Genomic DNA, 23,792 nt, shown 5'->3' with positions numbered 1-23,792 from the left:
GAGGACACAAATAACTTCCCAGAAATGCTAAGGAACCAAAGGTCTAGTGAGAAGGGGAAATGAAAGGAAATTAGTATTAGTAAAAAATAAAAAAATAGTGCTGGAAAAATTAATGGGACTGAAAGCTGATAAATCCCCAGGGCCTGATAATCTGCATCCCAGAGTACTAAAAGAGGTAGCCATGGAAATAGTGGTTGCATTGGTTGTCATCTTCCAAAATTCTATAGATTATGGAACAGTTTTCGCAGATTGGAGGGTGGAAAATGTAACCCCACTATTTAAAAAAGGGAGAGAAAACAGGGAACTACAGACCGGTTAGCCTAACATCAGTAGTAGGGAAAATGCTAGAGTCTATTATAAAGGATGTGATAACAGGACACTTGGAAAATATCAACGGGATTAGACAGTCAACATGGATTTATGAAAGGGAAATAGTGTTTGACAAACCTACTGAAGTTTTTTTTGAAGATGTAACTGGTAGAATAGATAAGGGAGAACCAGTGGATGTGGTATATTTGGATTTTCAGAAGGCCTTTGATAAAGTCCCAAATAAGAGGTTAGTGTGCAAAATTAAAGCACATAGGATTGGGGGTAATATACTGGCGTGGATTGAAAATTGGTTAACAGACAGGAAACAGAGAGTAGGAATAAATGGGTCTTTTTCGGGGTGACAGCCAGTAACTAGTGGGGTACCGCAGGGATCAGTGCTTGGGCCCCAGCTATTCACAATATATATCAATGATTTGGATGAGGGAACCAAATGTAATATTTCCAAGTTTGCTGACGACACGAAACTAGGTGGGATTGTGAGTTGTGAGGAGGATGCAAAGAGGCTTCAAGGCGATTTAGACAAGTTGAGTGAGTGGGCAAATACATGGCAGATGCAGTATAACGTGATAGATGTGAAGTTATCCACTTCGGTAGGAAAAACAGAAAGGCAAGAGTATTATTTAAATGGTGATAGATTGGGAAATGTTGATGTATTGGGAAATGTTGACGTACAAAGGGACCTGGGTGTCCTAGTACTGAAAGCAAACATGCAGGTGCAGCAAGCAGTTAGGAAGGGAAATGGTATGTTGGCCTTCATTACAAGAGGATTTGAGTACAGGAGCAAGGATGTCTTACTAGTTATACAGGGCCTTGGTGAGACCACACCTGGAGTACTGTGTGCAGTTTTGGTCTCCTTAATTGAGAAAGGATATACTTGCCATAGAGGGAGTGCAGCGAAGGTTCACCAGACTGATTCCTGGGATGGCAGGACTGTCGTATGAGGAGAGATTGGGTCGACTAGGCCTGTATTCACTGGAGTTTAGAAGAATGAGAGGGGTTCTCATTGAAATGTATAAAATTCTGACAGGGCTAGACAGACTGGATGCAGGGAGGATGTTTCCCCTGGCTGGGGGCTCTAGAACGAGGGGTCACAGTCTCAGGATACGGGATAGGACATTTAGGACTGAGATGAGGAGAAATTTCTTCACTCAGAGGGTGGTGAACCTTTGGAATTTTCTACCACAGAAGGCTGTGGAGGCCAAGTCACTGAATATATTTAAGGAGGGGAGAGATAGATTTCTAGACACAAAAGGCATCAAGGGGTATGGGGAGAGAGCAGGAATATGGTATTGAGATAGAGGATCAGACATGATCATATTGAATGGCGGAGCAGGCTCGAAGGGCCGAATGGCCTACTCCTGCTCCTATTTTTCTATGTTTCTACCTCCCTACTCTAGCCTCCCATGCACGAATCCCTTCGCCCATCACTAGCAAAGCCAGTAGCCAGCTGAACCCTTGCTTCTCAAACCGCTCCTTCCTGCCCTTAAAAGTCCTGTGTCTATTCTTTTGACCATGTTTCAGTCATTTCTTTTAACCCTACCACTGCTAGGCATCCACTTCCACTCGATGGCATTTACTGCGGAAAAAAAGCTGTATAAATGTAAGCAATTGTTGTACTTAATTCAGGAATTGTATTCAATGGCAGTGAAAAGGATGTGGTTTTAATGCGCTAGAATTCTATGCTTTTATCCGAATTATCTAGGAGTTTATCCGGATTCTCTATATATACAGCGCAACACATGAGGATTTTATATTCAAACTCAATTGCGTCTATGTGGATTGTAAATATAAACCCCATTGCCCTCTCAGATTAACAACAACTTGTATTTATATAGTGCCTTTAACGTAGTAAAATGTCCCAAGGCGCTTCACAGGAGTATTAGAAGACAAAAAATTTGACACCGAGCCACATAAGGAGAAATTATGGCAGGTGACCAAAAGCTTGGTCAAAGAAGTAGGTTTTAAGGAGCGTCTTAAAGGAGGAAAGAGAGGTAGCGAGGCGGAGCTGTTTAGGCAGGGAATTCCAGAGCTTAGGGCGTAGACAACAAAAAGCATGGCTACCAATGGTTGAGCGATTATAATCAGGGATGCTCAGAAGGGCAGAATTAGAGGAGTGCAGATATCTCAGGGGGTTGTGGGGCTGGAGGAGATTACAGAGATAGGGAGGGGCGAGGCCATGGAGGGATTTGAAAACAAGGATGAGAATTTTGAAATCGACGCATTGCTCAACAGGAATGATGGGTGAACGGGACTTGGTGCGAGTTAGGACACAGGCAGTCGAGTTTTGGGTCACCAAGTTTACGTAGGGTGGAATGTGGGAGGCCAGCCAGGAGTGCGCTGGAATAGTCAAGTCTAGAGGTAACAAAGGCATGGATGAGGGTTTCAGCAGCAGATGAGCTGAGACAAGGGCGGAGACAGGCGATGTTACGAAGGTGGAAATAGGCGGTCTTAGTTATGCTGCGGCTATGTGGTCGCAAGCTCATTTCAGGGTCAAATATGACACCAAGGTTGCGAACAGTGTGGTTCAGCCTCAGACAGATGTTAGGGAGAGGGATGGAGACAGTGGCTAGGGAACGGAGTTTGTGTCAGGGACCGAAAACAATGGCTTCAGTCTTCCCAATATTTAATTGGAGAAAATTACTGCTCAGAACAAATGCATTTTAATTTTTGCAGGTAATAATAATTACCAGGTTGATTAACGGGAATAGATTATCAGAGCATTTTGTAAAATATGAAGGCTTCTACGGTATACAATACAGCAATGTGAGGAGGGATTTAGGAGTGACACACAATAAATGTGCTTCAACCGCAGGAAACTGGCTCAATTAATCTGGAATTTTTTTTAAGAAGGATTTCTCCTTAGCTCATCACTGCCTTTGATGCAATAACAGAACGAGAATGTATAGCAGAGCGATTAACGGTAAAATAAAACTGCAGAATGACGAGGAAGGGTCAGATGTCACATTCTGCGAGGCTATCTCTGCGAGAGACCAGAATCAGTGGATGATAGAATGACTACAAGATACGTACAGTAAAATAGGGATTAGGACAGATTATTTTCGGCACAACATGCAACAGCCTCAATAGGACTAAAAACTGAAATAACAGACAGCCAAACCTACAAAAAGCAGCTATCACCACATCAAACATTCTAACTGCTTGACAGACACTTGCATCTCTTCAGAAAGAACACAACAGTTGGAAGTTTTGCACTGTATAAAATAAACTAGTTTAAATGCTGCACTTTGTTAGCCAGAGGCTATTTACAACGTTAGAACAAAGCAGGTTGTTTTAAACAGAATTTGATTCTTTTTAATAGTCAGTGAAAGAAGGCAATCCATCCTTGGTGCAGTTAATGTACTTCTCAGCGAGTTGAAGTTAATTTCACAGTTGGTGCTTATTTTGGGCAAAACTAATGGAACAAATATTTCCTAAATTGTCAAATGGAATCAAGCAGCTTTAGTTTTAAAATTAACCAGTCAGCAATGCTTTAAAAAAAAATTGGCCCTAGGCAAAAACAAACCGGTTCCTCACTCCTGATCACTGTCCAGTGAGCCCAGCTGGAAAGTGCATTTTCTGATGTCAGTGAGGGCAGGATCAGGCTTGGTTGTGATGCCTTTCATGGTCAAACAGTCTCTAGACAATCACCATACATAAAGAATAGCCGCTTGGGCAAAGTACCAGAGAACTGCCAGCATCAGTGGAACTGCACCACGATGTACCCACAAACGGCACAGAAAGGGAGAAAATTGATTTTTTTTTTAAATGGTACCCATAAATTCTGGTCCAGTAACGTTTTGTTGCAGCTACAGTTTGTGGTTAGTGGCTGCTTATCAATTCCCAACACCAAAAGACTAAAGGGCAGCATCTGTGTCATCTCGGAACACTGAACTGAGTTTATGTTACAGCAAATCAAATGCAGCAAAAAAACTCTCATCACATTCTACAGCAATGTCCAATATTTTTTTACCTTCAAGAAAGAGTGCATATGACAATTCTGGAGAAAGAGATACGACACTTGTAAGAGGAATTAAACAAAAGCATTTCACACTACGCTCAAAAGAGCAGCACACAAAGACCCACACAGTGATTCACTGAGCAGCTGCAATACTGTTTATTATTCATTCCTAATCTGTTCTTTCAAGTTTCTTTTCAAGCCTTACAAGCTTTTATTTATTTTTTATATTTATTCATTCATGGGATGTGGGCGTCTCTGGCAAGGCCAGTATTTATTGCCCATCCCTAGTTGCTGTTGAGGAAGTGGTGGTGAGCCACCTCCTTGAACTGCTGTAATCCGTGTGGTGAAGGTACTCCCACAGTGCTGTTAGGGAGGGAGTTACACGATTTTGACCCAGCGACTATGAAGGATCGGCGATATACTTCCAAGTCAGGACGGTGTGTGACTTGGAGGGTGTGGTAAACCACTGTTTGTATTCCACTGTGTACATGCCTGGACATGCCTCGGCTGACTCCTCCCACAAGTCCTAGTATAAAGGGGACTGCTCCCCAGCCCTTTGTATTTCTGGACCGGTCGACCACTCGAGGCAGACCTTCATTCTTTTGTTAATAAAAGCCTTTAGTTACTCTCTTAACTCTCAGTCTTTTATGAGTAATTGATAGCGCATCAATTTTATTAACAAAATTTTTATAATGGAGAAGATCCTCACACCAGCATGCCTGGACTTAGATCATCGGGAGGCGGACTCATCCACCAAGTTTACTCACTGGCTTAAGTGTTTCGAAAAATTCCTGACTGCCTCCGCAGCAATCAAATCGGACGAGGACAAACTGGATGTCCTGAACTCCAAAGTGAACCACCGAGTGTACTCGGTCATCCAAGACGCGACCTCGTACGCAGACGCTATCAAGCTCCTCAAGGACCAGTACACGCGCCCAGTGAACGAAGTGTACGCCAGGCACCTTCTGGGGAGTCGTAAACAACAACCTGGGGAATCGACCGTGGAATACCTTCAGGCACTGTCTGTGCTTGGCCAGGCCTGTGGTTGTAAGGATGTAAAGGCTGCCGTGTACACAGAGGAACTTATCCGGGACGCTTTTGTAGCGGGCCACAGATCCAATTACACCAGACAGCGACTGTTGGAGCAGAGTGACCTCGACCTCAACAAGGCCTCTGAACTCGCACTATCATTGGATGCAGCCTACCGGGGCATGGATGCCTACTCCTCTGCACCGTGGACGCCGCGGGGAATGACAGCCTGGGACACGGTAGGACCGCCTCATAGCGCCGTGCCACCCCAGCAACGGCCCAACTACCGCAGCAGTGTCCCAAGGCCAGACAGCAGTGCCCCAAGGCCAGAAATGCTACTTCTGTGGCCAGGCAAAACACCCCAGAGCGCGCTGCCCGGCGAAAAACGCGATCTGCTCGGGCTGCGGGAAGAAGGGACACTACGCTAGCGTCTGCAGGGCCAAAGCCACCCCGAACCCCAGCAGCGCCGCGTGTGGGCCATGCGGGCCGCCATCTTGGGCCTCCCCGGCCATGTGCGAACCACCGGTACAGCAGCCATTTTGGACGCCTCCAGCCACATGGGGATCATGGACGCCGCCATCTTGGACGACAGCCGGAACGCAGCAGGCCCCCAACACCGCCTCATCTGATACCCGCAGCGACACACCGACCCCTACGCTGGCATCCGCTACACTGGACCAAGCGAGACCGCACCAGCTGGCCAGTTCCACAATGGACATTAAGGTAAATGGTCACGATACAATCTGCCTTTTTGACTCTGGGAGCACGGAGAGCTTCATCCACCCCGACACGGTGCGGCGTTGCTCTCTCCCAGTCCTGCCTGCGCACCAGCGGATTTCTATGGCCTCCGAGTCCCAGTCGGCGGACATCGGCGGCTACTGCGTGGTGACACTCGTAGTAGACGGGACTGTGTACGATCATTTTAAACTTCTGGTCCTGCCCGACCTCTGCGCTGCCGTCCTGCTGGGGTTAGATTTTCAGTGCCACCTTAAAAGTGTTACGATGGCGTACGGTGGACCCCTACCCCCACTCACAGTCCGCAGCCAGCAGCTTCCAAATTGCCCGCCGCGCACCAGGTGCAACCTCTCCACACTCAGAGTCACCCCCCCCCACCGTTTGCTAACCTCACCCCCGACTGTAAGCCCATCGCCACAAAGAGCAGGCGGTACAGTGCCGGGGACAGGGTTTTCATTAAAACCGAAGTGGAGCGGCTCCTGAAGGAAGGGATTACTGAGGGCAGCACCAGCCCCTGGCGAGCCCAGGTTGTGGTCGTTAAGACCGGCGAGAAGCAGCGCCTGGTCATCGACTACAGCCAGACAATAAATCGCTACACCCTGCTGGACGCCTACCCACTCCCCCGCATAGCTGATATGGTCAACCAGATCGCGCAGTACCGCGTCTTCTCGACCATTGACCTGAAATCAGCGTACCACCAGCTCCCTATCCGCCCTGAGGACCGCCAGTTTACCGCCTTTGAGGCAAACGGCCGCCTCTATCACTTCCTTAGGGTTCCCTTTGGTGTCACCAACGGGGTCTCCGTCTTCCAAAGGGAGATGGACCGGATGGTAGATCAAAATGCGTTGCAGGCCACTTTCCCATATCTGGACAATGTGACCATCTGCGGCCGTGACTTGCAGGACCATGACGCAAACCTCGAAAAATTCCTCCGCACCGCCCAACTCCTGAACCTGACATATAACAAGGAGAAGTGCATATTCCGCACAAACCGCCTCGCCATCCTTGGCTGTGTTGTGGAACACGGAGTCATCGGCCCCGACCGGATGCGTCCCCTTATGGAACTCCCACTGCCCCACTGCCTCAAGGCCCTGAAGAGGTGCCTAGGGTTTTTCTCCTATTATGCCCAGTGGGTCCCCTACTATGTGGACAAGGCCCATCCGCTGATCAAGTCCACCTCTTTTCCCTTGACGGCAGAGGCCCTCTTAGCCTTCCACCGTATCAAGGAAGACATTGCCAAAGCCACCATGCACGCAGTGGACGAATCCATCCCCTTCCAGGTGGAAAGCGACGCGTCCGACTTTGCCCTGGCCGCTACCCTCAATCAGGCGGGGAGACCCGTGGCCTTCTTTTCACGAACCTCCAAGGCCCGGAGACCAGACACTCCGCTGTTGAGAAGGAGGCCCAGGCGATTGTGGAGGCTGTGCGTCATTGGAGGCACTACCTGGCCGGAAAACGATTTACCCTGCTCACTGACCAGCGTTCAGTTGCTTTCATGTTTAACAACAAGCAGAGGGGCAAAATCAAAAATGACAGATCTTGAGGTGGAGAATCGAACTTTCCACCTGCAATTACGAGATCTTGTATACTGCCCGGGAAGCTCAATGAACCCCCGGATGCGCTATCGCGTGGCACCTGCGCCAGCGCGCAGATCGATAGACTGCGGGCCCTCCACAATGACCTCTGCCACCCGGGGGTCACCAGGTTCTTCCACTTCATCAAGGCCCGCAACCTGCCTTACTCTATTGAGGAGGTCAGGACCATGACCAGGAACTGCCAAGTCTGCCCCGAGTGCAAACCGCACTTTTATAGACCAGACAGGGCCCACCTGATAAAAGCCACTCGCCCCTTCGAGCGCCTGAGCGTTGATTTTAAAGGGCCTCTCCCCTCCTCCGACCGCAATGTGTACTTCCTCAATATTATTGAGGAGTACTCCCGTTTCCCGCTCACCATCCCCTGCCCGGACATGACCAGTGCCACGGTCATTAAATGTCTGAACGACCTCTTCACCCTGTTCGGTTTCCCCAGCTATATCCATAGCGACCGGGGCTCATCGTTTATGAGCGACGAACTCCGTCAGTACCTGCTAACTAGGGGTATTGCCACAAGCAGGACCACCAGTTACAACCCCCAGGGGAACGGACAGGTGGAAAGAGAAAATGCGACAGTTTGGAAGGCCGCCCTGCTAGCCTTAAAGTCTAGGGGCCTTCCAACCTCCCGCTGGCAGGATGTGTTCCCCGATGCGCTCCACTCTATTCGGTCACTGCTCTGCACTGCCACTAACGCCACCCCTCATGAGAAAATGTTTGTCTTCCCAAGGAAGTCCACATCGGGGACATCGCTACCGCCGTGGCTGACGTCCCCAGGGCTGGTCCTGCTGAGAAGACACGTGAGGACCCATAAAACGGACCCCCTGGTCGAGAGGGTCGACCTCCTCCACGCCAACCCCCAGTATGCTTAAATTGCATACCCGGACGGGCGGGAGGACACAGTCTCCATAAGAGACCTTGCACCCTCGGGGGCCGCAGTAACCCACTACTCACTACCACCCCCCCCCACGATCCGATATCCAGCCCCAGCAGACGGCAGGCCTGGGCCCCGCGACCCGCTCAACATCTACGAGGACGACACGCCTGTGCCACAGCCCACGCAGGACTCGACGCCGGAAGCTCCACTACCCCTGCCCAGAGGGGAACTTGCAGATGGTGGTGTTCCCATGCGCCTGCTGCCCTTGTCTTTCTAGGTGGTAGAGGTCGCGGGTTTGGGAGATGCTGTCAAAAAAGACTTGGCGAGTTGCTACAGTGCATCTTGTAGATGGTACACACCGCAGCCACGGTGCGCCGGTGGTGGAGGGAGTGAGTGTTTAAGGTGGTGGATGGGGTGCCAATCAAGCGGGCTGCTTTGTCCTGGATGGTGTCTAGCTTTTTGAGTGTTGTTGGAGCTGCACTCATCCAGGCAAGTGGATTGTATTCCATCACACTCCTGACTTGTGCCTTGTAGATGGTGGAAAGGCTTTGTGGAGTCAGGAGGTGAGTCACTCGTTGCAGAAAACCCAGTCCCTGATCTGCTCTTGTAGCCGCAGTATTTATGTGGCTGGTCCAGTTAAATTTCTGGTCAATATTGACCCCATGGATATTGATGGTGGGGAATTCAGTGATGGTAATGTCATTGAATGTCAAGAGGCGGTGGTTATACTCTCTCGTGTTGGAGACAGTCAATGCCTGGCACTTGTGTGGCGCGAATGTTACTTGCCACTTATCAGCCCAAGCCTGAATGTTGTCCAAGTCTTGCTGCAGGCAGGCATGGACTGCTTCATTATCTGAGGAGTTGCGAATGGAATTGAACACTGTGCAATCATCAGCAAACATCTCCACTTCTGACCTTATGATGGCGGGTAGGTCATTGATGAAGCAACTGAAGATGGTTGGGCCTAGGACACTGCCCTGAGGAACTCCTGCTGCGATGTCCTGGGGTTGAGATAACTAGCCTCCAACAACCACAACCGTCTTCCTTTGTGCTAGGTATGACTCCAGCCAGTGGAGCATTTTCCCCGATTCCCATTGACTTCAATTTTACTAGGGGTCCTTGATGCCACACTCAGTCAGATGCTGCCTTGACGTCAAGGGCAGCCACTCTCACCTCACCTTTGGAATTCATGTTTGGACCAAGGCTGTAATGTGGTCTGGAGCTGAGTGATTCTGGGGGAACCCAAACTGAGGATCGGTGAGCAGGTTATTGATAAGTGCTTGATAGCATGTTCACGATACCTTCCATCACTTTGCTGATGATTGAGAGTAGGCTGGTGGGGTGGTAATTGACTGGATTGGATTTGTCCTGCTTTTTGTGGACAGAACATACCTGGGCAATTTTCCACTTTGTCGGGTAAATGCCAGTGTTGTAGCTGTACTGGAACAGCTTGGCTAGAGGTGCGGCTAGTTTTGGAGCACAAGTCTTCAGCACTACAGCTGGGATGTTGTTGGGGCCCATGGTCTTTGCAGTATCCCGTGCGCTCAGCCGTTTCTTGATATCACGTGGAGTGAATCGAATTGGCTGAAGACTGGCATCTGTAATGGTGGGTACTCAGGAGGAGGCCGAGATGGCTCATCCACTCAGCACTTCTGGCTGAAGATGGTTGCAAATGCTTCAACCTTGTCTTTTGCACTCACATGCTGGTCTATCTGAGGAATTGCGAATGGAGATAACACTGTGAAATCATCAGTGAACAGTCCCCACCATCACAGATGCCAATCTTAAACCAATTCGATTCATTCCACATGATGCTCAGGAGCTGTTAGCTGTGCCAACTTCTGGAAGTGGACCCTTCCCCCCTCTTCAGACAGAACAGAAAGTCTACCTTCGGATTTGCTGGAGATGTGTAGACGTGGAGGGGATCTGATTCAGGCCTTCGAAATGTTTATGGGCATACATGTGGATAGATTGTTTGAGGTTTGGGGCTGGGTAGAGCTAGGAGGGGTCGCACATTTATATTGAAGGGGCAGGAAGTGAGGCTGGATGTGTGGAGGTTTTATTTTTCCTCAGAAGGTGATCGGCCCCTGGATCAGATTCCGCGGGTGGAAGTGAGAGCTCGTTCCTTGCACTACTTCAAGGCACTGTTCAATGCATTTTTGGGCGACAAAACAGGATCACAGCAAGCAAGGCAAGACTTTGGGTAATAACTAATGAGTTGGGGGCTATCTGGGGCTTCCCTGGTGGCCTTTGAAGGGCTGGAGAGAGAGTTTTCTTGAATTGGCTGCAGGTCTTTGTGCCTTATTGCCTGACCTAGAAGGTTGGGAAACGAAGGGTGGGTAAATGGGGAGTCCGGTATGAAATGGGGTGAGCATATTTGGGCCTTTTCTTCAATATAACTGTCACGTTTCGGGACTTTTGATCTCTTCTTTTCCCCACAGAAAGGATTTGGAAAAGACTTAGAATTAAAGGTTCAGAGTAAAAGTACTGTTTAACAAGCTACATACCTGAAATCTATCTCTTATCCCATAGCCAGTGTCTGTATCTTATTTAATTGCATGTATCAGTTAGATATCCCTGAGGAAAGCATATTTTTAAAGTCATCCATTATAATGCTCACCTGACAACTGACCCATACAGCTCAAGGCTTTCTGACAGGACCAACTTGTTTTTTTGATTATTTTTAACATGCAAATCCAAGTTGGAAAGAAAACCACATGAGCAAGTCACTGTAAAAGCTGCTCGCTTAACCATTTCTCAATTGTGTGCGATGAAACAAGCTGAGAATATTACTCATCCAGAGCAACAAGTAAAAGAAAAAATATAATAGCAAAATACTGTGGATGCTGGAAATCTGAAATAACAACAGAAAATGCTGGAAATACTCAGCAGGCCAGGCAGCATCCGTGGAGAGAGAAACAGGGTTAACGTTTCAGGTCTGGGGCCCTTCATCAGAACTGGAAAAAGCTGGAAATGTAACAGATTTTAAGCAGGTGCAGAGATTGGGGGGGGGGGGGAGGAGGGGAGGAAGGGATTGAAAGAACATACTGTGAAAATGTTGCAAATGGGAATGGCAAAATCATACTGCATGAAAAATGGGGGCAGGGTTTATTATCTGAAATTGTTGAACTCTATGTTGAGTCCGGCAGGTTGTAAAGTGCCTAATCGAAAGATGAGGTGCTGTTCCTCGAGCTTACGTTGAGCTTCATTAGAACAATGTAATAGCCCGAGGACAGAGAGGTCAGAGTGGGAGTGAAGTGGAGAATTAAAGTGACAGGCGACCGGAAGCTCAGGGTCACCCGTACGGACTGAACGGAGGTGTTCCACAAAGCGGTCGCCCAATCTGCGTTCGGTCTCCCCAATGTAGAGGAGACCACATCGTGAGCAGCGAATACAGTATATTAAATTGCAAGAAGTACAAGTAAATCGCTGTTTCACCTGGAAGGGGTGTTTGGGGCCCTGGACAGTGGGAAGGGAGGAGGTAAAAGGGCATGTGTTACATCTCCTGCGCTTGCATGGGAAGGTGCCAGGTGAAGGAGAAGGGCTGTTGGGGGTGATTGAGGAGTGGACCAGGGTGTCGCGGAGGGAGCGGTCCCTTCGGAATGCTGAAAGGGGAGGTGAGGGGAAGATGTGTTTGGTGGTGGGTTCACGTTGGAGGTGGCGGAAATGGCGGAGGATGATCCATTGAATGTGGAGGCTGGTGGGGTGAAAGGTGAGGACAAGGGGAACCCTATCGTGGTTCTGGGAGGGAAGGGAAGGGGTGAGAGCAGAAGTGCAGGAAATAGAACAGACACGGTCAAGGGCTGTGTCAACCACAGTAGAGGGGAATCCTCGGTTGAGGAAAAAGGAAGACATGTCGGAAGCACTGGTATGGAAGGTGGCATCGTCAGAACAGATGCGGCGGAGACGGAGAAACTGGGAGAATGGAGTAGAGTCCTTACAGGAAGCGGGGTGGGAGGAAGTGTAGTCCAGATAGCTGTGGGAGTCGGTGGGCTTGTAGTGGATGTTTGTCAAAAGCCTATCGCCAGAAATGGAGACGGAGAAGTCAAGGAAGGGAAGGGAAGGGTCGGAGATGGACCATGCGAAGGTGAGGGAAGGGTGGAAATTGGAAGTAAAGTGAATGAACTTATCTAGTTCAGGGCGAGAGCAGGAAACGGCACCAATACAGTCATCGATGTACCGGAAAAAGAGGTGAGGGAGGGGACCTGAGTAGGACTGGAACAAAGAGTGTTCCACATATCCCATGAACAGGCAGGCATCGCTAGCGCCCATGCGGGTTCCCATAGCAACACCTTTAATTTGGAGGAAGTGAGTGGAGTCAAAGGAGAAGTTGTTCAACGTGAGAACAAGTTCAGCCAGGCGGAGGAGGGTGGTGGTGGATGGGGACTGGTTGGGCCTCTGTTCAAGGAAGAAACGGAGCGCCCTCAGGCCGTCTTGGTGGGGGATGGAGGTGTAGAGGGATTGGACATCCATAGTGAAAAGGAGACGGTTGGGGCCAAGAAACTGGAAACTGTTAAAGTGACGGAGGACGTCGGAAGAGTCGCGAATGTAGGTGGGAAGAGACTGGACAAGGGGAGAAAAAAAAGAGTCGAGCTAGGAAGAGGTAAGTTCCGTGGGGCAAGAACAGGCTGAAACGATGGGTCTACCAGGGCAGTCCTGTTTGTGGATCTTGGGAAGGAGGTAGAAGCGGGCTGTGTGGGGTTGGGGGACTATGAGGTTGGCGGCCATGGAGGGAAGATCTCTAGAGGAGATGAGGTCAGTGACACACTTGGAAACAATGGTTTGCTAGTGGGGTCATGGTCCAGGCGGAGGTAGGAGGAGGTGTTGGAGAGTTGGCGTTCAGCTTCCGCACGGTAGAGGTCGGTTCGCCAAACAACAACAGCACCACCCTTATCAGCATGTTTAATGATAATGTTAGGGTTGGATCGGAGAGAACAGAGTGCTGCAAGTTCAGAGGGAGGTAGGTTGGAGTGAGAGAGGGGAGCAGAGAAATGGAGGCGGCCGATGTCACGTCAGCAGTTAGCAATGAAAAGATCTAGAGAGGGTAAGAGGCCAGAGGGAGGGGTCCAAGTAGAACGAGAATTTAGAAAGCGGGAGAAAGGATCAGCCGTGCGGGGGGAAGACTCCTGGCCAGAGAAGTGGGCACGGAGATGAAGGCGACGGAAGAAGAGCTCAGCATCGTGCAGAGCTCGAAATTCATTCAGATGGGGGCGTAAGGGGATAAAGCTCAGGCCTTTGCCGAGGACTGATCGTTCGGGGTCAGAGAGGAGAAGGTCAGAGGGGATAGTGAAAACACGGCAGGGGGTGAGATTGGAAGAAGGGATGGGATCAGAGGAAAGTAACGAGGAAGAAGGTTCTGGAGGGGCGTTAGTGTCCAAGAGTTGATGAAGCTTGCGATCCTTGACATCAGAAAGGAAGAAAAACAGTTTTTTGTTGAAGCGTCGGATGAAATGGAACTGTGGACCTGGACAGCTTTGAAATAGAGTGCGTCGGTGCTGCTGAAGTAAAAGAAAAACCCCAGTCTGGATGCAGTCAAGCATTAGGTAACCTGACTCGACATTCTGAATATATCCAGTGCTGCACATGTACTTCTCACACTGACATAACCTTGAAAATATTCTTTACCTTCAATTGTGTCACTAAAAACTCAGCACATTTTACATTAGCGCCTGGAAAAGCATTGGCTCAGCTGCACAGTTGTTGATTAATTTCACCTCGCGAGTCATTCACTTAAGCTACATAACCCACTTTAGGCTCCTCTCTTGTGAATGCCATTTTCTCTCTCCATTTGTATTGTCTTTTAGCTAAAAGATCGCAGTGTATAATCACCGGGCAGTGCCAATCCCTCACTGATCCAGCCAGAGGCACACTTGGGCGATAGGGTCACCAACCCTCCAGGATTGCCTTGGAGTCTTCAGGAATTCAAGAGTAATCTCCTGTAAACTCCTGTGAGCAACCCAGGGAGAAAAATCAGAAGCATTAAAAGTGTTTTTTTCTTCATTTTCTTAGATCACTTTTGTTTATTAGTTATAAAAATATTGGAGATTGGGAAAAGCCTGAGATCATGTGATGAAACCTCCAGGAATACAACCAATCAGAGTTGGCAACCCTATTGAGAGATGCTGGAAGAGATGCCTTTCTCCAGATGGCTCAAGAAACTGACCCCAAAGTTAACTGTGAGGCGGTGCATTTTGGTAGGAAGAATAAGGAGGCTTGCTTAGATAATAAGTCTAAATGTGGTAGAGGAGCAAAGGGATCTAGAGGTGCATATACACAAATCACTAATAAGTAGCTACGCAGGTTAATAAGGCCATAAAAAAGCAAACCAAGCACTGGGGTTCATTTCTACAAGAATAGAATTGAAAAGCAGAGAGGTTATGTTAAACTTGTACTATGCCTTTGTTACCTCTAGACTTGACTATTCCAACGCACTCCTGGCTGGCCTCCCACATTCTATCCTACGTAAACTTGAGGTCATCCAAAACTCAGCTGCCCGTGTCCTAACTCGCTGACCTACATTGGCTCCCGGTTAAGCAGCGCTTTGATTTCAAAATTCTCATCCTCGTTTTCAAATCCTTCCATGACCTCGCCCCTCCCTATTCTCTGTAATCTCCTTTGGCTCCACAATCCCCACCCCACCAAAGAGATATCTGCGCTCCTCTAATTCTGCCCTCTTGAGCATCCCTGATTATAATCGCTCAACCATTGGTGGCCGTGCCTTTTGTCACCTAGGCCCTAAGCTCTGGAGTTCCCTGCCTAAACTTCTCTGCCTCACTACCTCTCTTTCCTCCTTTAAGGGTCGATGGCTGACCAATTAAATGCATACTTTGGTTCTGTCTTCACAAAGGAGGACACAAATAACCTCCCAGCGATGTCGTGGAACCTAGGGTCTAATGAGAGGGAGGAACTGAATGGAATCAGTATTTGTAGGGAAATGGTGTTAGGGAAATTGACAGGATTGAAGGCCGATAAATCCCCAGGGCCTGATAATCTACATCCTAGGGTACTTAAGGAAGTGGCCCTAGAAATAGTAGATGCATTGCTGGTCATCTTCCAAAATTCTACAGACTCTGGCACAGTTCCCATGGATTGGAGGGTAGCTAATGAAACCCCACTATTTAAAAAAAGTGGTAGAGAGAAAACGGGGAATTATAGACTAGTAAGCCTGACATCGGTAGTGGGGAAAATGCTAGAGTCCATTATAAAAGATGTAATAGCAGAGCACTTGGAAAACAGTGACAGGATTGGACAAAGTCAACATGGATTTACAAAAGGTAAATCGTGCTTGACTAATTACTGGAATTTTTTGAGGATGTAACTGGTAGAATAGATCAGGGAGAACCAGTGGATGTGGTGTATTTGGACTTTCAGAAGGCTTTTGATAAGGTCCCACATAAGAGATTAGCGTGCAAAGTTAAAGCAAATGGGATTGGGGGTAAGGTACTGACTTGGATAGAGAACTGGTTGGCAGACAGGAAGCAAGAGTTGGAATAGACGGGTCTTTTTCCGAGTGGCAGGCAGTGACTAGTGGGGTACCGCAGGGATCGGTGCTAGGACCCCAGCTATTCACAATGTATATTAATGATCTAGACGAGGGAACTAGATGTAATATCTCCAAGTTTGCAGGTGACACAAAGCTGGGTGGGCGTGTGTGCTGTGAGGAGGATGCAGAGAAACTCCAGTATGATTTGGACAGGTTGGGTGATTGGGCAGATGCATGGCAGATGCAGTATAATGTGGATAAATGCAAGGTTATCCACTTTGGTGGCAAAAACAGGAAGGCAGATTATTATCTGAATGGCAATAGATTGGGAGAAGGGGAAGTGCAACAAGACCTGAGTGTCCTTGTGCACCAGTCGCTGAAGGTAAGCATGCAGTTGCAGCAGGCGGTTAAGAAGGCAAATGGTATGTTGGCCTTCATAGCGAGAGGATTCGAGTACAGGAGCAAGGATGTCTTGCTGCAGTTCGTACAGGGCCTTGGTGAGACCACACCTTGAGTATTGTGTGCAGTTTTGGTCTTATCTGAGGCAGGATGTTCTTGCCATGGAGGGAGTGCAGCGAAGATTCACCAGACTGATACCTGGGATGGCAGGAATGACTTGTGAGGAGAGATTGGTTCGATTGGGCTTATATTCGCTGGAGTTTAGAAGAATGAGAGGGGATCTCATTGAAACTTATAAAATTCTAACAGGACTAGACAGACTAGATGCAGGAAGGATGTTCCCAATAGCGGGGGAGTCCAGAACCAGGGGTCACAGTCTAAGGATAAGGGGTAAGCCATTTAGGACAGAGATGAGGAGGAATTTCTTCACCCAGAGAGTGGTGAACCTGTGGAATTCTCTACCACAGAAGGCAGTTGAGGCCAATTCATTAAATATATTCAAGAAGGAGTTGGTTACATTTCTTAAGGCTAAAGGGATCAAGGGATATGGGGAGAAAGCAGGGACCGGGTACTGAATTTGGATGATCAGCCATGATCTCATTAAATGGCGGAGCAGGCTCAAGGGGCTGAATGGCCTACTCCTGCTCTTATCTTCTATGTTTCTATGTTAAAATCTACCTCTTTGACCAAGCTTTTGGTCACCTGCCCTAATTTCTCCTTATGTGGCTCGGTGTCAATTTTTTTTTTTGTCTCCTGTGAAGCGCCTTTGGATGTTTTACTATGTTAAAGGCGTTATATAAATACAAGTTGTTGTTGTTGTAGTATCGGACCTTGGTTAGACCACACTTGGAGTTGTGTGCACAGTTCTGGTCTCCATATTAAAAAAAGGATATCGAGGCATTGGATAAGGTTTAAAAAAGATTCACAAGGATGATACCAGAACTGAGAGGATATACATATCAGGAAAGGCTGAACAGGTTGGGGTTCTTTTCTCTAGTAAAGAGAAGGCTGAGGGGTGAACGGATAGAGGTCTTTAAGATAATGAAAGGGTTCGATAGAGTAGACGTAGCGAAAATGTTTCCACTTGTGGGGAATCCAAATCTAGAGGTCAGAAATACAAGACAGTCACTAATAAATCCAATAAGGAATTCAGGAGAAACTTCTTTATCCAAAGCGTGGTAAGAATGTGGAACTTGCTACCACAAGGAGTACTTGAGGCAAATAGCATAGATGTATTTAAGGGGAAGCTAGATAAGTACATGAGGTAGAAAGGAATAGAAGGAAATGCTGATAGGGTGAGATGAAGTAGGGTAGGAGGAGGCTCGTGTGGTGAATAAACACCGGCATAGACCAGTTGGGTCGAATGGTCTGTTTCTGTGCTGTAATGTCATGAGATTGGAATTCAAACTGAGGACTCCTAGTTGAGGCTTAAATACTAGAGAACTGCAGGCTTGTACACAAGAACATCCTTTCAATTATTTTGCATTTGAAACCAGTTTGTTACAGTGGCTTCTCACGTTCTAACTCGATCCTCTAATTTAAAAGCCTCTACAATGTACTGTACAGGTCAGACTTATATTTGTATTCTTGGGAACATGGAGCAATTTGCACATAATCCAAATGGTACTTTCTAATCTGGATTTTATATGCTTTCCGTGTAAAGTTCACCCGCCCAGACGCAACCACTTTTTATCCACTGCGATTTTCAAAATGACAGATCTGTTTAGGCTATCAAGTCCTGTATGTCTGTGGATGGAATTAGAGACCCAACCATCTCCACAGAAAGGTGCACAGGTGGCTTTTCTCTTTACCTTCAAACGCTCGTGCAGCATCTACAAGGTTCGACCAGTCCAAGCCAGAAGCGGTATCTGGAAGAGGCATCAAGCCAGGATCAGTGAACCTTGACTTATCCACTAAAGATCCATCAGAGAACCAGAATTCAGCTGTGAGGAGAAAGAGGAAAAAGTGTGTTATTCTGTTATAAAATGCACACAATTTGTATTCTTAAATTCTCAAGATTTTATTGCCACTGAGTTTTGATTTTTTTTTTGCAGGCACATGTGTCCTGGCCACCAGTGACAGACAGCAGGCGCCCACCAATGAACTGTGTCCCTGGAACAGAAGCAGTGCTCTGCACCACTTTATTTGAACAGTGGGCATATTGCGAATAGTTTTACAGCACGCTGCAGGGAATGTCATTGCTCATTTATAATTCATTAACTTAAACAAAGTTGATTATCGTTTTGTCAGTAAAAATCTATCCCGTCTGAGTGCTCCTCACGTGACATGGAACCACACTACTGTTCAGCGTGGTTGACTCTTTACTGCCCTCTGAAGTGGCCTAGCAAGCCACTCAGTTAGAAGGCCCTCCACCACTTTCTCAGGGCAAATAATAAATGCCGGCTTTGCCAGCGCCGCCCACATTTCGAGAATGAAAAAAAACCAGTATATAAGCTGGAGCTTGAATGATGTAGGGTTATTGACAAGTGGAAATATCACTGCTTCTGTCACATTTCAGGATTTGTCTGATCCGTCACCACGTTGGATTCTTTTGTTGCTCCTAATAGGTATGCCTCGCTTTGTGATTTGGAGGACATAACAGGCAGTGAGGTCAGCACTAGCGACACTGATCAACCTCAATGCTCATATCAACATATTGGAAAAGGTAAGGGGAAGGCTGCAAAGTCCAAGAGGACATCGTTGGGTGAACAGCCAAGGAAGAGCAAGAGGCAGTGTGCAATCCTCAGGGGACTCCATAATCAGGCATACAGACAGCACCCTGTGTAGAGGTAAGGCTCTGTCAAGAGCAGTCTTCTGTTTTTCAGAGGCCAAGGTAGCTGATCTCCAGGATTGTGTGGATGATCTGATGAAAGTTGAGTGCCAAGGTACTGTAGTAGGTTTACATATTGGTACTAATGATATAATGGATAGAAATCATAGAATCTATGATTCTATGATTCTAAATCCATTTGTTTTGCAGGATTCCTACAAAAGCCTCATAGCTGACCTTCAGCAATTGAGTGCAAGGGTAGTCATCTCCGGGCTAGTACCAGTCCTGTCCAGATTGATGGAGAAGAATAGCCGAATCGTAGGATTCAACATCTGGTTTTGGGACCTTTGTAAAAAGAAGAAACTTCACTTCATCGATAATTGGGATGTGTTCGCTGGACAAGATAAGTTGCTTAGGAGGGATGGCCTCCATCTTAACTTCCTGGGAGCACAAAGGCTGGCAGAGGGTGTTGAGCATGCTTTCAGAAAGCATTTAAACTAACTCAGCAAGGGGATGGAGCAGATAAGTTCAAAGATAGCCTTACTGAATTTGAAAATTACGTAAGAACATAAGAAATAAGAGCAGGAGTAGGCCATACGGCCCCTCGAGCCTGCTCCACCATTCAATAAGATCATGGCTGTTCGACTATCTCCACTTTCCCGCCCGATTTCCATATCCCTTGATCCCCCTAGAGTCCAAAAATATATTATCTCAGCCTTGAATATACTCAAAGACTCAGCATTCACAGTCCTCTGGGGCAGAGAATTCCAAAGATTCACAACCCTCTGAGTGAAGAAATTCCTCCTCATCTCAGTCTTAAATGGCCTACCCCTTATCCTGCCCCCTAGTTCAAGACACTCCAGCCAGGGGAAACAACCTCTCAGCATCTACCCTGTCAATCCCCTTCAGAATCTTGTATGTTTCAATTAGATCACCTCTCATTCTTCTAAACTCCAGAGAGTGTAGGCCCATTCTACACAATTTCTCATCATAGGACAGCCCTCTATTTCCAGGAATCAATCTAGTGAATCTTTGTTGTACCGCCTCCAAGGCATGTATATCCTTCCTTAGATAAGGAGACCAAAACTGTGTACAGTACTCCAGGTGTGGTCTCACCAAGTCCCTGTACACTTGTAGCAATTCTTCCTTACTCTTATACTCCAACCCCTTGCAATAAAGGCCAACATGCCATTTGCCTTCCTTATTGCTTTCTGTACCTGCATGCTAGCTTTCAGCGTTGCTTGCACGAGGACACCCAAATCTCCCTGAACAGCAACATTTGAAAGTTTCTCACCATTTAAAAAATATTCTGTTTTTCTATTCTTCCTACCAAAGTGAATAACCTCACATTTCCCCATATTTTACTCTATCTGCCACCTTATTGCCCACTCAATTAACCTGTCTATATCCCTTTGTATCCTCCTCATAGCTTACTGTCCCATCTAGCTTTGTATCATCAGCAAACTTGGATACATTACACTCAGTTCCTTCATCTAGGTCATTAATATAAATTATAAATAGCTGTGGCCCCAACACTGATCCTTGCAGCACCCCACTAGTTACAGCCTGCCAACCTGAAAAAGATCCATTTATCCCTACTCTCTGTTTTCTGTCCGTTAACCAATCCTCTATCCATACTAGTATATTACCGCCAACCCCATGAGCCCTAATCTTGTGTAATAAACTTTTATGTGGCATCTTATTGAATGCTTTTTGGTTCCCCTTTATCTACCCTGTTAGTTACATCCTCAAAAAACTAATAAATCTGTCAAACACGATTTCCCTTTCATAAAACCACGTTGACTCTGCCTAATCATGTTATGATTTTCTAAGTGCCCTGATACCACTTCCTTAATAATGGATTCCAGCATTTTCCCGACAACTGATGTCAGGCTAACTGGCCTGTAGTTCCCTGTTTTTTCTCTCCCTCCTTTCTCAAATAGCGGTGTTACATCTGCGACCTTCCAATCTGCTGGGACAGTTCCAGAATCTAGGGAATTTTGGAAGATCAAAACCAATCCACCCACTATCTCTTCAGCCACCTCTTTTAGAACCCTAGGATGTAGGCCGTCAGGTCCAGGGGATTTGTCGGCTTTTAGTCCCATTAGTTTCTTTAGTACTTTTTCTCTACTTACATTAATTATGTTAAGTTCGTCACCTTCATTATACCCTTGGTTCCCCACCATTTTCGGTATGTTTTTTGAGTCTTCTATTGTGAAGACAGATACAAAATAATGTTTCTGCCATTTCCTTATTCCCCCTGTCTCAGCCTCTAAGGGACCAATGTTTACTTTTGCAACTCTCTTCCTTTTTACATACTTGTAAAAGCTCTTACAATCTGCTTTTATATTTCTTGCTAGTTTTCTCTCATTCTATTTTTTCCCTTTTTATCAATTTTTTGGTCAACCTTTGCTGGTTTCTGAAACTCTCCCAATCCTCAGGCTTACTATTATTCTTTGCAACATTAGAAGCTTCTTCTTTCAATCTAATGCAATCCTTAACTTCTTTAGTTCGCCACGGTGGATCGCTTTTCCCATGAAGTTTTTGTTTCTCAATGGAATGTATTTTTGTTGAGAATTATGAAATATTTCTTTAAATGCTAGCCACTGCTTACCTACCGCCATACCTTTTCATCTATTTTTCCAATCTAACTTAGCCAACTCGCCCCTCATACCTATGTAATTGGCTTTATTTAAGTTTAAGACTCTAGTTTCGGACTTAGGCAAGTCACACTCAAAATTAAGGTGAAATTCTATCATATTATGATCACTCTGCCCCAGAGGATCCTTTACTATAAGATTGCTAATTAACCCGGTCTCATTACACAATACAAGATCTAAACTAGCCTGTTCCCTGGTTGGCTCCATAACATGTTGGGCCGTATATTCCAATCCCTACGGGCGTGTACGCGTTGTGTATACACCCGTAGGGACATCAGAAATGCCGGTTTCAGGCATGCCAATGCTCTTGACAGATCGGGCACCTGCCCTAGTGAAGGACCTCTGCGGGCGAATAGTTCCGCTTTCTGGGAGAACCTCCGCCGCAGAAAACCCTTAGAAATCTTACGCCTGCTTTTACCAGCAGAAGTGTTAAAAAAAGTAGGTTTTTTCCCCCACTCATTTACCATTTAAAAATAGTTTAAAAAAAGATAAGTTTATTTTTAGCCCTGTAAAAAACTTCATTTTTTTCAAAAAATTAAATATTTGTTTAAAATATTTAATTTATTTTAATTTCAACTCATTTTAAAGTGATTTAAAAAAAATGTATTTAATGTTTTACAGCGTTTTTGGGGTGATCTCCATTCATATATTTAACAGGTCCATCTGTCAAGTGTATGAAGGGAGATTCCCTTCTCCTATTGGCTCCCCATGGCCCATGTGATCCCAGGGACGCTTGCGAACCACATGCGCCTCTGGGATACGTGGGCCCTGCGCATTTAGAGTTGGAGAGGCCCAGGAACGGAAGTATACGCACCTCAGGAACCCTCAGGTTAGTCCGTAGATTTTTCCCAGATCGGAGGCCTCCGCACGCACGAAGCCTCCGATCAGAAAATACGGGCCATTGTTCTAAGAAACTGTCCCGAATGCATTCCATGAACTCGTCCTTCAGACTACTTTTGCCAATTTGATTTGTCAAGTCTATATGAAGATTAAAGTCCCCCAAGATTATTGCATTACCTTTGTTGCAAGCTCCTACTATTTCTTGATTAATATTCTGTCCAACGGTATAGCTACTGTTAGGGGGCCTATATACTACTCCTACCAGTGTTTTCTGCCCTTGTTATTCCTTATCTCCACCCATACTGATTCTACTTCCTGATCTTTCGAGCCGGGATCCTTTCTCGCTGCTGTCCTTATGTCATCCTTTATTATCAGGGCTACTCCTCCTCCTCCTTTTCCATTCTGCCTGTCTTTTCGAAATGTCAAGTACCCTGGAACATATAGTTCCCAACCTTGGCCACCTTGCAACCACGTCTCTGTTATGGCTATTAGATCAAACCCATTTATCTCTATTTGTGCCACTCGTTCGTCTATCTTGTTACGAATGCTTCGTGCATTCAGATAAAGAGCCTTTAATTTAAATGTTTTACCATTATTCCTGCTGCACATAGATGCTAAGCATGCAGATAAACCAGGTGGGAAGCATACACGATTAAATAACTCTAAGAAATTAGATGAGAGACCTTTAAATTGTTTTTATGTAAATGCAAGGATTGTTAGAACTATTAGACATGGTGTGTATTTCTGAGACATGGCTAGATGAAAGTGATGGGGCAGAAATCCACCTAAAGGGCTACAAGGGTTTCAGAAAGGATAGAGTAGGTAAAAGGGGAAGTGGGGGTTGCTATTTTTATCAGTGAGAATCTAACAGCTAGCGAAAGACTGGTTATTGCCTCATCAAATACAGCTGAGGCTATCTGGGTTCAAGTGGACCAAACTCAGGGCAGGGTCTCATTATCGGTAATTGTTGTAGGCCCCCGGGTCAGACACCTGAACATGAGGAGTTATTATGGAAACAGATTGCAAATGCTTTTAGTATAAAATACCACCTTTGTTTGATGGGTGATTTTAATTTTCCTGGCATTAAGTGGCACGATGGTTTACCTGCTGTTGTGGTGGGAA

The 23,792-nt window shown here is 46.6% G+C and overlaps 1 protein-coding gene across 4 annotated transcripts in view; it reads right to left on the bottom strand.

Annotated features, from left to right (window-relative positions):
* The window catches only part of sipa1l2a (signal-induced proliferation-associated 1like 2, genome duplicate a), a 547,440-nt gene that overhangs the window by 37,593 nt on the left and 486,055 nt on the right, over positions 1-23,792 (bottom strand). For 3 of the 4 annotated variants that reach the window (XM_085996661.1, XM_085996664.1, XM_085996662.1), the window contains 2 exons: positions 18,212-18,343; positions 4,301-4,327 (listed from right to left, as the gene is read on the bottom strand). In XM_085996661.1, coding sequence (XP_085852787.1) covers positions 4,301-4,327; positions 18,212-18,343 — 159 coding nt within the window. The remainder of the gene's footprint in view (positions 1-4,300; positions 4,328-18,211; positions 18,344-23,792) is intronic. The other variant, XM_085996663.1, reaches the window with a different exon arrangement.

Source organism: Somniosus microcephalus, chromosome 9, assembly GCF_052327205.1.
Source record: "Somniosus microcephalus isolate GS21.2 chromosome 9, FLI_Smic_1.0, whole genome shotgun sequence".
Lineage (NCBI taxonomy): Eukaryota > Metazoa > Chordata > Chondrichthyes > Squaliformes > Somniosidae > Somniosus > Somniosus microcephalus.
Note: the sequence above shows the minus strand (reverse complement) of the source record. Positions and strands in the feature narration are given on the sequence as shown.